Raw genomic sequence first — 15,402 nt, forward strand, 5'->3', positions numbered from 1 at the left:
GCCACAATTTCTAAGAAGCATATTCTATAGCAGATGAAAAAGTAGTTGACAGCTTATAATTCATAAAGTTACTGAGGCCTAATCTAATAGAACAAAATGTACAAACTCCCTCCTGTGGTTCAGGCCCTATCACTTCCCTTTCAGCTGAAGACAGAAATGGCGCAACAGAGAAGTGGAGCATAGGTTGTTATGGTTGTTAAGGAAGAGGCGACTCTGAGATGATAATGCAGAAAGGAATACCCCGCAGTGATAAATGATTGCTTTCACCTCTGGGCCGTCCACCAGCCTGAGTCACTGCTACTTTTTCATTAACAACGTTGTACGGATTTTCATTATAGGAGGCCGACATTTTGCTGTGTTCAATCTACAGATTGTTAACATTGTATTTCCATCAGGAATCTAAAGTGTTAATTAAAATGACCAATTGAATAGTTCCCTCTCTGAGTGAAGCTTTTAGTTGACCCCTTTCACCAGTTAGCTCTAGTCTATATTGACATAACTTTCTCCCTGCTGACTCTTGAGCAATTATTAGAATTCACTCACTACTCAAATATCACCTCTCTGTATCTGTTGGCTTATTTCTGAGAATCTTTTTGAGAACATGACCAGGCTTCTTTCTATAATCGATATATATATATATATTCTATATTTTGGTTCTACTATATCTACAGGGTCTTCTGTATATCAGTTTGGTATGTTTTTTCTTAAGTGCATTGGTTTGGCACTAGTAACTGTAGTACTATTTATTACCCTAAGCTTTTTTGAGAATGTAGTGATAGGGTCCAACATCTGCCCAAATTGACCCATTTCAAGTTATAATTCTAAAACCGTAACCAGAAGAAGCCCAATAATTTCTTTAGCAGAGAGGTGAATAGCCTCTTGTTCATTTCACTGCTGATCACGGTCTGTTTTTGTCTGAGGTAGTGAAAGTATATTGCTTCATTTTATTAAACTCTGATTCCTTACACAATTAAGGATTGTGTTTACTTTTATCTCAAAATTGTTACTTTTTAATATATATAGTCTTATATCAGTGATCTTTTCAAACTTCTAAAATGAAGTCTGAATAAATATTATCTTATGCATTTCTTCTGCACCAGCTGATAGGGAATTTTCTGTACAATGTTTCCAGGCCTCTTGCCTTTCTTGCCTTTATTTTTCTTTGCAATTCCACATGCAGGTCATTGCTTTCCCTTTCTCTCCCTTTTTGATCATGGGTGCTTCAACTCCCTTCATATATTTGTTAAGCATATTTTACTAAGATTTCATTTTGGGGTGCTTGCAAATATATATTACAAAATATGTATTTTAAAAAAGTTATTTGCGGGGCCCTCTGTCCACCTGATGATTAACTAGAAGAGTCTTTTGTACCTTGCTAAAAGTGATAAGTTAGCCAGCTATATTTAGCTGTATAAAACCCATTACATCCTTGGGGAAGAATGTGCTTTGTTTAGCTTTATGAGAAAATATTTAATAAATGCTGTCTTGAAAATATTTAGCCTGGCTGAGTGGGCTGGCAAGGCTTCAATACTGATAAAGAGAGGTGATGGTGAGAAGCTGGCCTTCCAGTCCAAGCTCAAGTTGAAAAACGCACCTCTTGTCACTAAGGGTTGCAACTGTCGCCAAGTGCTTGTCCATCAGTGTCATGTAAAGATTTTTTAACCTCACATATGGCATCACGCAGCGTGTCTGCCTAAAAAGGCAACCTAGATTCACAGAGAGGTTACAATTGGCTTTGAAGTCCCATCTGTTCTTTAAAATCCTAGCTTTATTTCTTACTACTGGTATGACTTCAGGCAACTTGTTTAACTTTTCTTAATCTCAGTTTTCTCACCTGTAAAATGGGGACAATGATAATTCCTTCGAGCGTTGTACAGATTCAATGAGATAAAACGCTGAGCAGAGTTTCTTACACTAAGTGTTCACTACATGGGAATTATCATCAGTAGTAGTAATTTGTCATCAGCCTAACATTTTCTGTCTCTCCCTAACTCCTCCCACCCCACAGGAAATACAAAGAGCAAAGTCCTCTTGAATGTGGTGAGGTGGGAAAGGCTCTGGCATGGGCATCAGGAGGCCTCGGTCCTCGGCTGGAACTTCCTGTGGGACCTTGGGCAAGTTGTGGCTTACATAATCCCTCCCCTCTCATCAGTACACAATGCACAGGGCAGCAGAGCTCCCGGCTGCTAGTCTCTCTTTTGATACCTAATTCATTGTGATATCAGACCGAATTTGATATGATAGCTAGACCCTCCAGTCCATAAGCATCAACTGGGGTCTGGTGTAAGATCAGCCTGTAAAATTCAGGCATGTAGGCAACAAGTTATCAGTAAGAAGGTCAATCATTGGGATTCTGTCTCCCACAGTGGTCTGGATTTCCTCTTTGTGGCAGGTGGGGTCAGCCTCAATCCTTGCTACTCAGAGTGTGGTTGTGGTGCGAGGACTGACAGTGTGGGCATCACCTGGGAGCCTGCTGGAAATGCAGAATCCCAGACCCCACCCCGACCTGAATCAGGCTGTTAATATGTACATTAAAGTTGGGAAACCACTGCCTCAAACCACTGCTCTTGGTAATATTCTGACACATAGAGGGTATTTACTAAACACTTACAGAATTTGTGTTTGACATTGACATTTTCTAAACAGGGTTCCATTCCTTTCTTTGGGTGTAGTGTACTGATGTGTTAGGTCAGGGTTACCATAACAAAACACCACAGACTGGTGTTTATGTCTGTACCACCATAGACATTTAGAAATCTATTTCTCACAGGGTGCCAGTGTGGTTGGGCTCTGGTGAGGGCCCTCTCCCTAGCCTCCAGGCTGCTGCCTTTTCACTGTGATCTCACATGGGAAGGGTGGGAAGAAAGGTCTCTGGTGCTGCTGCTTATAAAGGCACTAATCCCATCGTGAGAGCACTTGTCCTCAGGACTTCCTCTAAACTCAGCTGCCTCCCAAAGGCCCTGTCTCCAAATACTATCACATTGAGGGTCAGGGCATTAACATGAATCTGGGGGAAAGGGACACAATTCAGTCTGTAGCGGCTGACTTCACATCTGACTTTAAAATGCATCTTTTTTTTTTTTTTTTTTCTGAGACAGAGTCTCGATCTGTCGCCCAGGCTGGAGTGCAGTGGCCCGATCTCAGCTCACTGCAAGCTCCGCCTCCCGGGTTTACACCATTCTCCTGCCTCAGCCTCCCGAGTAGCTGGGACTACAGGCGCCCGCCACCCCGCCCGGCTAATTTTTTGTATTTTTTAGTAGAGACGGGGTTTCACCGGGTTAGCCAGGATGGTCTCGATCTCCTGACCTTGTGATCCACCTGCCTCGGCCTCCCAAAGTGCTGGGATTACAGGCTTGAGCCACCGCGCCCGGCCCAAAATGCATCTTTAAAAAAAAAAGATCTGCTGGCAGATAAACATGTAAATAAAGCCAATATGATAAAATGTTAATCGTAGAATCTAGGTGAAAGATAATGTGGGCGTTCACTAACCAATTCTTTCAACTTTTCAGGATATTTAAAAATGTCAGAGAAAAAAACCCTACTCTCTGTAGTTATTTGAAAGGAATCTGGTGCTTGCTTTTTTCTCCTCGTTTCCATCCAGGCTTTCTTAAGAGTGCTTGTTCGGTCTGGCTGGACAAACTTGCCTTTTTGGCAGTTCCTCTCTCTCTCCCCATTCACTTTCTCCTTGGTCAGCCAGTGGCCTGCTTCTGCACTGTCAGTGAGGTCCCAGCCTGTATCCAAAGCTTCTTTCTGGTCTCTAGTCTGCCAGTAGCATCTTTCTGTCCAGTTCCTCTCCATCCCCTGCCCTGTCCTAATACTAATCAGGGGATCTTTCAATTGCTTGTGACATCGCAGCTTCTCAAGTTACATTTTAAGACTGCTTTATTATTTTTAAGCATTTCTAACATGACATTGTATAAGTTTGACTCTGAAATTTATCATCACATGTAAGTAGAAGTGTCTCCACAAGTTTGCCCTCAGCCAGAGATAGTGTGGTTCGTCTGGAATGCCCCTGCCTTTCTCTGGTTATTAATAGGGGCTCCTATTGCTTTTCCATTTACAGTGTTAATTATCTGCATTTCAAAGTAGTTCATAACGAGAGAGAATATATTAACTTGTTATTTGGGGAGGAAGTACAAAAACTGCTATTATCAAGATCATTTAACTTGAACATAATCAGAAAGTATTAAGGTTATTCCCTTGTGGGGTTGACCATCAGATATCTGTGTGTTTCGTAATACCCTTATTGCAGATACCTTTTAAAGAAGGGAGGCTTGCGGGAAGTGTTGGGAAACTTACTATAAGCTTCTTTCCTTGACTGGCACTTGTATACTCTGGCGCAGGGAAGACAAGCCCAAACTAAATACATAGGCACTACTTAAGAACTTTGCGACATTGGCCAAATAGTTTCCTTGCCTTTAAATTGGGGATAATAGAGACTATATACCTTTGAACTGCTATGAAAAATAAATGAAAATATTTTTGTAAAATACTTACTGTGGGAATGTGGCTCCTAGTTGATGTTCAGTACTAATCATTCATTCAGCAAACAGCCTACCGCCCATTGCATGGTATGGCCTATGACTTGTCTTTTTTCTTTTTGGGGGCTTCTGGGTCACACATCGTATGAAATGTTTCTTAGCACACCGAAAGACCAACTTTCCTTATAAATCATTGGCTTCAAAAATCCTGTGGACTCAAGTATAAATTATTTTTCTGGTGAGGAGAGGAGGAAGCCCCTTCTTCCCCATTTATATCCTGCCTAGCATTTTAATTTGCTACACACTGTAAATTGTAATCTTAGAATCAAACTCCAATTTAGGTGATAAGGATCACAATTAATTAGGCTAGCCTGTCAAAGATTAAATGTAATCTTGCATTTCAGTTACCTCTTAACTCTGAGGCTTTAGCTAAGGCCGTCAGAAACAAAGCTGTTAGGTCTGCTTATGTTTAATAAGATCTTTGCCTGCTGTTTGTTTTCTATACCAGTCTGTTGTCTAGAAATAAAACGAATGGACAGAGGATCTCAAATCCCTTTCATTTGTTTTTAGCTGTGTGGCAGGAGAGATAAATGGGAGAAGATAAACTTAACGATATTAAAGACTAATTAGGGTATCTGAGGAGATTTGCAAACTTCTAGTTTAAATCTGTTGGCAACTCTTTTAATTCCCTCCTGCTAGTTATCTCTGAAAATGATATAGTTATGGCTGAAGATTTATTTCCACATCTACTCTTTGTACTCTCATTTTCAGTTGCCCATACTTTTTTTCTCCTTCTTCCTCCAAAAAAGAAAAAAAAGTTCTTGTTTCCACCATGCTCAATATAATTTAGTACACAGTCGTTCCAACTTCATTTTTTCTTCACATTCAGTGTTCAGTGTTCAGTATTCTGAATGTGAAGAAGTCTAGTGACTCAAATATATTAGTATTGTGGTCCTTTTGGGGAAAAGTGTGATAAATTGAAAATATTTTGGTTTTGACTTCTGAGGATTTTGAGTATTATGTATATATACAAAGGCAAAATGCAAGTGTTTACCAAATATGCTTCCAGCTTACTTCCTTAGAACAGTATTGAGAAGAGTCTAAGTATGATAATTTCTGGTCTTAAAACCTGCAGTCGCAATCAGTGGATTTCCATAATCTAAACAATAATAAAGATTACATGACTAATTCTAACAATAATAACTACCTATTAGTTTGTGCTTTCTACATACTGGGCATGAGGCTTGTCATGTTTATATATATATATTATTCATTTAATCCTTATTATTGCACATAAGTATTCCCATTTTACAGATGAATAAATGGGATTCAAGTTAATTAACTCACCCAAGATTGCTGAATTCAGTACGTGGCGAAGCAAGGATTAAAACCTAAGCCTCTTTGGCTTTAAAGCTCTGCTTCTAATCACTTTTTTACTACTGATTAAACAGATGTGTCCCAAAATTAAGGAACTGGTCGCTGGATTTTTTGCTTTGTTTTTGCTTAAAGAGCACAGGCCATCATTTGTTGTAGTGTCACCCATAAAGCTTAATAAGTTTAAAGTTCAGGATGTTAATCATTACAAGCATAAAGTATGAATATGCTTAAAAGGTTTATTTAAGAAAAGAATTGGGATTAGATTTGCCCACCAGAATATACATTTTTCACTTGAAGTCCTGAGAGAGATTCAGACAGAAATCGCTTTGACTCAGTAGCAGTTAGCAGACAGACAAACATCTTGATATAATATTGATCCACACTTTGCATATACACTTTCTTTTCTTTGTATTACATTTTTAGAGGTAAGTGGCAGGTTTTCACACACTTCCAACCTGCTTCCATCAGTAATGAAATATTTGGCTTGGGCAGCCTCTGGAGTCCCAGTGTTTCAGCTTAAACTTTCCACTCGGCCCTGCCAGGCACTAACTTGAAAATATCTTTTTTTATGGAGAATGCCTCCCGAAGGTGCAGCTGTGTGCTGGTTTCATTTTGCACTTCATAACGGTGTTGGCACCACTTAATGCAAAGAATGCCACTGTCTCCCACACACCGCTGGTGCCCAAGGACTGTCGAGGCCTGTCCATGTCAGTGGTTTGGGAAGGGCTGAAGTTTGGAGAGAAGGCTCTTTTTCTATTCCGTGTGATTGGCTGTCACCAGGGCAAAGGGGGAAAACCAGAACTAGTGGAAAATGCAGCATCGGATGTGTCATCAAATATTCTTCCTGCAACCTGGAACACCTAGTTCATTGGTGTTCTGGTCAACATTGAAGGCTGAATCCTCCTTTCTTTTGAAATAATGCATGTCTTGATTCACTACTTTTAAACACTTCTGCTGATATTTATCCTTTTCTTTCTAAGCAATACTGATTTCTCAATGAAAAATGATTCAGCTAGTGAAAAACTGGGATTGGGTTGTAGTAAAGGAATCAACAAATTTGCCCTGATTCTGAAGAGCGGAGTTGGTTCTCCAGACGTTTACACTGTGCTACAGCAAGCTTCACAACCAAAACCCATTACTTATTCAGGTATAAAAATCAAAAACTGAACTGTAGTGAGAATTTATATGTAAACTGTTGGAGGATGGTGCTCTGTTAATCTGTGTTTGTTCCATACAACCCCTCCCATATAATTGATAATATTTGCATCTTTTTGTTCTTAGTCCTATTATTTTTTGGTTCATCAAACTTTGTAACGTGGTGCTTTATCGTGGACTTTTCAAAGAACAACTTGCCAAATTTGGTGATTCCTAGCAATTGTCATTTCCTGTTGGAATTTCTTAAAATTGAATCTAATGGAAAAGTGATTCTTGACCTTGTGTATTTAGTAAAATTAAAGGCATAGTTGATTTTAGGATTGTCATAAAAATTAATATTTTGTTTTAAAATGCTTTTTAGACTTTCAATGGTAATTGATCCTATTGTTGGAAGTAGATGATATAAACTTTAAAGCTTTTTGGATAGAACTTCCACATTCCCCAAGTCTAAATATTTTAAAGAGGAAATGGATTGACTCACAGACATTTTGTCCTAAGGAATAGAAAATCTTTGAATTGCTATTTTAAAAAAACATCCTTGTAAAATTTACTATTTTCAAACTCCAGTTGCAAAATCCTGACCAGCTATGATGATTCATACATTTGAGCGATAAAGCTTTTTTCAATATTAAAAATTCAGTGGGGAGTCACTCAATACGTTACAAAAAGAGTACTTATACTTCCTAGTACCTATGTGTATTTTTTTTTTTTCTTTTTAAAGCAGTCTGGTGTGCATTTTGAGAAAAGTTCCAGTGTTCTCACAGACACCTGACTTGGTGTAGCACGGTGCTTTTCAGAAACTTCATCCAACACCTGAATGAGTAATGCATAAAACATACGATGTTTTGTAGCGCAGGATACTGCAGGTAAATTAACACTTTTTGCCAAAAAAACATTGAAAAGACAAAGGAAAGCAAGGAGGTTTTGCTTTTTAAAAAATTTTTTTCAAGCTTAATGAAGAAAGAGAGAGCTGGAAACCCTTCTGTATGAGCATTTGCCAGCCCAGCAATATAACAACTTTTGGGTGCATATTTCAATCACAATTAGATGAAATCTTTAATTATCATTTAATTTAACTTTCATATTTGCCTGCAGAAATGATTGTGTTGATAAGACTGGATTGAGACAAACCTTTATTAAGTAATTCTATTTTCAGAGCCAACATTAAAGTTTTTTTTAATTAAAAAAAAAAGCCTGTGTAATTTATGAGAAAAGGGGAAGAGGAATTGGCATGTTGGTTGCATGAGAGTTGCATGGATATGTATTTACTATTTGATCTTTAGCTTTTTGAGATCTGGGGTGTGCTAAGTCTTGTTAGTTTGAGAGGCCTAAGGAATGACACAATGATGGATCTTAATAACACTTTTCTACATCATTTCTCTACCTGTATATTTCCTTTCTATTATATATGCTGATAGGATGATATTTCATTGTGTTCAGTGTAGAAGGTGTTTGTGAGAGAGGATACTTTTGTGAGTTGATATTAAGGCAAAGGGAAGTGGTTTATAATTTATCAGAGGAAATGAAATGGTGTGCCCTTTCATTTTATAATACTTCTTTTAAAATTTTATAATGATTTTAATTAGACTATGAAATCTTTAAGACATTTGTATTTTAAGTGCTTTTCAGATATATTTACATTTTAACATACAGAGATTTGAGAGGTGTCATTGCTGAACTTTTTCATAGGATCACCCACATGAATTTTCTTATCAAAAGAGTATGTCCTAATGCTTATTTCTAACCCCAAACAGATTACTAGCCCATTCCTGGATGTTCTGATCCTGAAGATTTAGGATGGTACCTGGGAATCAGTATTTCTAGCACGTTCTCCAGGTGGTGCTTAGCTCTGGCAGGTGTGGGAGACACTGGAGAATGGTGAAGTTCCCACCCAGCCCTCTGCACAGTGACTGGAAAGTTAATGGCTGGTCGTTCGTGCTTTTATGAAACCTAAGATGTGTTACAGTGATGTTGCAGTAGGACAGAGTCACTCAAGAAATCTAGTGGTAAACATTGCAGGGCTTTGAGTTCAAATATTGATTAGCTGTATGTTAAGATGCCTTGTCTTCAGGGATCGCTTTAGAGTGGGGTCTCTAACACAAAGCTGACTCGGGAATCTTTCATCTGCCATTGACAAAATTTGCCCTTGTGCAGGCAGATAAGACTATACTCTCTAATACCGTGGGCACTAGCCACATATGGTTGTTTCCATTTACATCAGTTAAAATAAAAAATTCAGTTCTTCAGTTGGAATGGCTGCATTTTACTCAATAGCCACCATGGCTAGGCATTGCTTTATTGGAGGGCACAGCTGTAGAACATTTCCATCATCACAGAAAGCTCTAATAGACAGTGCTGCTATAGGATTTTCCTTCATAATGTAGCTCTTTTCTTTTTATCCCGGGTAGTTGCAATGCTAAATAGAATGAGGTGGAAAGATCATGTGACAATCTATGTACTGCACATTGCGTACTGCAGTCTGAGTGTTTTTGCAAAACAACTTAATCATACTTCATTCTCTGAGATCAAAATTTAGTAACACTACTTTGGTAGCATGAATGTGTTCTATGTTGACTTTTAGTACTTGAAATACAGGCTTAATTAAAAATTTGTTGGTCAGGTGCAGTGGCCCACACCTGTAATCCCAACTTTTTGAGAGATTGAGGTGGGCAGATTGCTTGAGTCCAGGAGTTCGAGACCAGCCTGGGTAATATGACAAAACACCATCTCTACTAAAAATATACAAAGAATTAGCTGCGAGTGGTGCTGTACACTGTAGTCGCAGCTACTCTGGAGGCTGGGGTGGGAGGATCACATGAGCCCAGGAAGTTGAGGCTGCAGCAAGCCATGATCATGCCACTACACTCTAGCCTGGGTGACAGAGCGAGACCCTGTCTCAAAAAAAAAAAAAAAAAATTTGTTTACCATAGTATATGGTTTATAATAAAGAGCTATACTGGTAAAATCTCACAGAAACAAAACTGCAAATATTTAGTCTTTCTCAGATTATATAAATTGTTCCTAGAAAAGACTGCAAGTGATGAGGCTAATAAACAGGTTGTACATATATTTTCATAATGACTTTAATTTACCTTTATTTTGCAGTTTCACAAATTTAAGATGAATATATTTAGCTCCCTCTTCTGGCATAATTTGAGAATTTTTTTGCTTACAATGGTTTTATTTTTTTGGACTGAGAATAAGGTTATCAATGTAATGTTGAAGAATGTTATTTATGAGTGTCATCCAGTTAGATTTTTTGGTATCATTACAAATGGTTAAAACGCACGGAAAAAGTTTATGAAAACACCACATTTTAAAAACTACTAACTGACCAAAAAATATATAAACAAAGGCTTTGACAAAGTTACACAGAAATTTAATTTGCTATCAAGTGGGCAGTATTCATTCATATTGGCTTCTGGATCTGAGACTCAGCCCATACTTGGCATTTGTGAGGCTTGGGGGCAAGAATGCAAAAAAGGGGCCCAAGTAACCTGTGCCTAAATATTTTTGTTATAAATCATGTCAACATGATTTATAACAAAAAATCAATAAAATCTGTCCAATAAAATTTTATTATCTGTTCAATAAAATCTGTCCCGTCCTTTCTGGGCAGTTATTTCTTCCTAATAACCAGGAGGAGAGATTTGAATTCAGGTTCTTGGGCTCCTGAGAGTTCTGCCCTAGAGTGTGGTAATGCTGAGAGCTGGATCCTGGTTCATCCCTGGCTTCTCCCTGCACATCCAAACTCCCATCCATCCTGCCACTCCCCTCAACTTTGGGGCCCAGGGGTGTACCTAGACAGGGGGGTTTGCCCTGGGGAGGGTGGACCTGGGGGAAAGGCCATAAGAGGCCATTCAGCAGGAAATTCTGGGGCATTACTCTGAGCAGACTCTAGGTGAGAAGCAGTGGGCATATCACTTTGGCCTGGACAGTGCAAAAGCCCAGAGCAGGGGTTCTTCTTGCTCGGGCCTGGGTTTGCTAAGATCAGATGTAATTAAATTATTTTGTAGGTCCTTCATTGTGGTCTAATGCATTCAACTATCCAAATTAAATACAATGGTGGGATTTTGTTGTTTGCAGCTTTGACTCTCCCGGATCTTGCAGAGCAGTTTGCCCCTCCTGACGTTGCCCCACCTCTTCTTATCAAGCTCGTGGAAGCCATTGAAAAGAAAGGTAACCAGACTGCCAGAGGGCATCAGTTCACCCTTATTTCATGGCTGTTATTATTTATCTCTTGTGCATTCATTAAGTAAATTTCCTGATACCAGCTATGTCCAGATACTCTGCTGGACACTCAAACTGTTTAGGGCTAAGTACTGGGGAAAATGTCTTGGTCTATAATTTCTAACTCTAGATTAACATGTAGTTTCCATATGGAAACTATTAAATTCTTCATAATTTAATAAATATGATTAACTATCTTCTTAGAGGCCAGATGGTTTTGCCAAAATTATCGACATGCCAGATAAGATTAATAGTAGGAGTTGACTTCCAAGAATATTTGGTACGCATCTAGAACAGATACTGGATGGAAACTGGAATGTCTCTGGCAGCGGGCTCACAGGTTCTCCAGAGAGCTGTGTTTTGCATACATAGTCTGTGGTCTGTTTTGTGTCCTAGGTCTGGAATGTTCAACTCTATACAGAACACAGAGCTCCGGCAACCTGGCGGAATTACGACAGCTTCTTGATTGTGGTAAGTGTCACAGAGCTAGAAATACAAATGGGAAAGACAGGTCTTGGCTTTCTGTTTCAGGTAAAGCACACACAAAAAATGGAATTTAATCTATGCAATGTTCTAAATGTAAAGGGAACTCAACTCATGCACAGCTCCCCCTGCCCTGTTACGGTAACAGTGCAGACCTTTGACATTTTTCTCCTGAGTTGGGCTGCAAGTGTGTGCATGCCTCCCTTCAGGCATGTTGGCCATCATCATAGCCAGCAGGCCGTGGGTCCTGCGGAGGAGAGAAACCACCTCTTGATGTTTCTCTCGCTCTGTATATCTACCATCTTTCCTTGATCCTGAATTTGGCTACATCTATTTCATCTGAAGCAGTTAAAAAATATTTTTAAGCCTATGTCACTTAAGAAATGTCTCTTCTGACACCCTTTTTCTTTTATTACCTTTCCCTTCCATTTTCCTTTTCCCTTTCCCTTTCTTTCTGGCTTGCCTTCTTTCTTGCTTTTTCTTGTGTTGAGTACATTAAGTAACATCATGAGATTGTTATGTTCAGTGGTGTGCTGATAAACCAACTCTCTAGGAAGAAAAAGGCCCTGGTTGGTAGCGTCTGCCCATTTTTGTGGCATGAATATTCCCACCGAGGCTTATTTCAAGCTAACCAACATGTCACTGGATGTGGAATTGGGAAGAATTGAGGACAGTTTGGTTAAATGACACTAATTAATTTAGCCAAGAGGACTTTAGTACCCCACACACCCACTTCCTCCTTTGGCACAGAGAAAAAACTACACATCAATTTACTTGCCAGCATTCCAGCAAGTCATCTTCTTATATTGACTTCTAAAATCTCTCAAGATCCTTCATTCCCTCATAACACTATAAAAGAATTATATACTGCCTCACATCATTTTAACTGAACTTAGGTGTTTAAACCAAAAAGAGTGAAACCCAGTTTTGCACTCCTTCAGAGGTATAATTGTACAAAGAATGCCCACATGATAGTAAATGAGAATTTGAAGCGTGAGGCAGTTTCAAAATGAGGCAGCTTCTGAGACTTTCTAGAAAAGAGGTCTTTTTGGAGAAAAGGAGGAGACTAGACCTTTATCAGTATCAGTAAATTCTTACACTTAAAATGTTCTGACCAAATGTTTTAAAAAAATGTTTTAAAAAAATATTTAACTTCATTTTTTCTTTGTACATGGAAATCAGTTGCATGCGAATAGGGCATATCCTCTTTGCTGCTCTGCCTCCTGCACGTCCCACAGAGCAGATCATTAGAAGTTAACATGCAGAACACTCAAGGTGAAAAGGCTTGTTTTTTGGTATTTCTGACAGCTTTATCAGAGTATTAAGGAAACGCTGAATTTTGTCCTTAGCCAATTGAAATAAAGACACATGTTTGAGTCAGAAAATTGGTCAAATTATGAACATGTTTAGTCACAGGAAAAGTTTAGACATCAGAGCCTGATGAAGTGGAAGTTATTTGAGAAATGGTGGTTAGGTTTGTAATGTGATCAACACAGAATGATGCAGTTTAGTTGTTAAAAAAAAAAAAAAAACACAAAACTCTTCACACCACTCGCAAGATAGAGTCAACAACCAAGACTCACGTCAATGGTACATTTTGACCGACAGCTTTCCTTCCCCAGTGAGATCAAAACACATAGAAAAGTGGTTTCATTTGGAGTCTGTGCTAAAAAAGTGAATTTTGTGCCCCCCCACCAAATATAAATAAATATTGTCCAAACTTGGGAGTGGATCTGCCAGGTCTGTTTCCAACTCAAAGATTTTTCAATACATAAAAATATTGTATAATATCCTGGAGGAGGCTCCAAAATAGTCACTTACACCTAAAAAAAAAATTATGGCTTTTAACTAACCTTATGAATTACCAGTGTTTGAAAAGGACAGACATGGCAGACAATAGCCCACTTTTATTAGCACCTGCTAAGCTATTTCATCCACACACTAACCTTGTGATGTACATCCTAGTAACTTTAACTCACCAGAAAAGAAAGCTGACCCTCAGGTAAATAATTTCTTTCACATTTTTCAGTGGCTGAGTGGCTAATTTTTCTGACTCCAAAAGTCCTTGATTTTTTTCTCTTTTTAAATTTTGCCCTAAAATAAATTGTTTCTTTGTCTCATGCAAGTTTTAATGATTCAGATCTTCACCTGACAGTTTTTGGTTTCTTTTAACTTGACTCGGGCTTTCTTAGCCTTGGTACTATTGACATTTTACGCTGGATAATTCTTTGCTGGAAGAGTGGCAGCCTGTCCCGTGCATTGTGGGATGCTTAGCCACATCCCTAACCTCTACCCACGAGGTGCCAGCAGCATTCTCCCCCAGTTGTGACAATCAGAAATGTCTCCAGACATCTAGGGAGAGACCTGAAGAAGAGAGGACTCCATTCCAGGGGGAGGGAGGGAGGAGTGAAGGATTGGAGAGTTTACGGGGTACCTGTCATGAGTAGACTCAGTGAAAAGTGAGGTAGGAGAGAATGCAAACTCCTCCAATCAAGACCTAAAGATTATGTAGCTCTTCAAAAGTCATCACATGACAGGTGTGAATAGCTAGTGGGAGAGCACGTTAGGCCAGTTGCAGTGCAGAAAAGGGTTCTTAGAGAGCAGAAGTCAGAGAAATAAAACAGACTTTGTCACTAACTCTAGTAGAATTTGACATAAGGTAACATTACCCAAAGACCTGCATAAGATAATTTTATTCATACACTATAGAAGTTCTTTTGATATACCTCGTGTTAGAGAAGGGCTTTGACAAATTAACTTCACTCTAAGAGCCTTCTAGTTCAGTCCACAAACATTTAACACATTGTATGTGCTAGACACTGAGGGATGCGAGAAGAGCAGGTGACAGCCACAGTCCTTGCCCTTGACATACCTTGGTCTAGTAGGGGGAAACATAATCCCATATGATGATTATACTCTTTGGGAAGTGTCTTGATAGAGGGATGGCTCATTAGCACTGCAAAAGCACAGAGGGAGACCCTGCCTGAGGGAGGGATGTGTGTATATTTATTATCTTAACATTTATATTGCATCACCAAATGTTTTATCACATATTTTAGGATAAGCAAATTCAGTAATACTAATTTTCCGGGCAAAGAGACATTAGATGAAACGCACAGGGGCAAAGTGTATGGGAGACCAGAAGCACGGCCAAGAGTGGTGACCATAGAGAATTCCTATAGCGACACACACACACGATTTTATTTGACGGTGTTTAATTATGCTCACAATTGCATTACCTTCAACATAGATCCTTTAGGCAAAGACCTGCAATGGTATTGCCCCTCCCACATTTGTTAGACATGTGATAGGTCTCTGGTTAGTTGCTTGTAGGACATTTAAGTGATTTAACACTTTGTCTCTCACCTTTTAAATTTAGTAATTCTTTTCCTCAAGTTGACCTGTCCATATCCTATTCCAGTCTGACTTTTCTTAGAGCTCTGTGGTTGGGTGACTCACTTTTGGAACATCGGCCTACTTAGTGGGGCAGGTTTGGTTTATGATAACGATATGTCCAAGGAATTTTTGTAGTCTTAGGCTCAACCTCGAATGATTTGTACTATCATACTTCATTGAAGGGTATCTAGGATACTACCTTCTCCCACTCACTTATACTCAAACACTTTGCAGTAAACTTTCATACTTCCTCATTCTCTCCTAGGCCACAGCCCAATGC

The 15,402-nt window shown here is 39.0% G+C and overlaps 1 protein-coding gene across 3 annotated transcripts in view; it reads left to right on the top strand.

Annotated features, from left to right (window-relative positions):
* Positions 1-15,402, top strand: part of PIK3R1 (phosphoinositide-3-kinase regulatory subunit 1) — an 82,662-nt gene that overhangs the window by 46,449 nt on the left and 20,811 nt on the right. For all 3 annotated transcript variants that reach the window (XM_015140166.3, NM_001261197.1, XM_078003855.1), the window contains 2 exons: positions 11,100-11,192; positions 11,640-11,714. In XM_015140166.3, the coding sequence (XP_014995652.3) occupies positions 11,100-11,192; positions 11,640-11,714 (168 nt within the window). The remainder of the gene's footprint in view (positions 1-11,099; positions 11,193-11,639; positions 11,715-15,402) is intronic.

This window comes from Macaca mulatta, chromosome 6, assembly GCF_049350105.2.
Source record: "Macaca mulatta isolate MMU2019108-1 chromosome 6, T2T-MMU8v2.0, whole genome shotgun sequence".
Lineage (NCBI taxonomy): Eukaryota > Metazoa > Chordata > Mammalia > Primates > Cercopithecidae > Macaca > Macaca mulatta.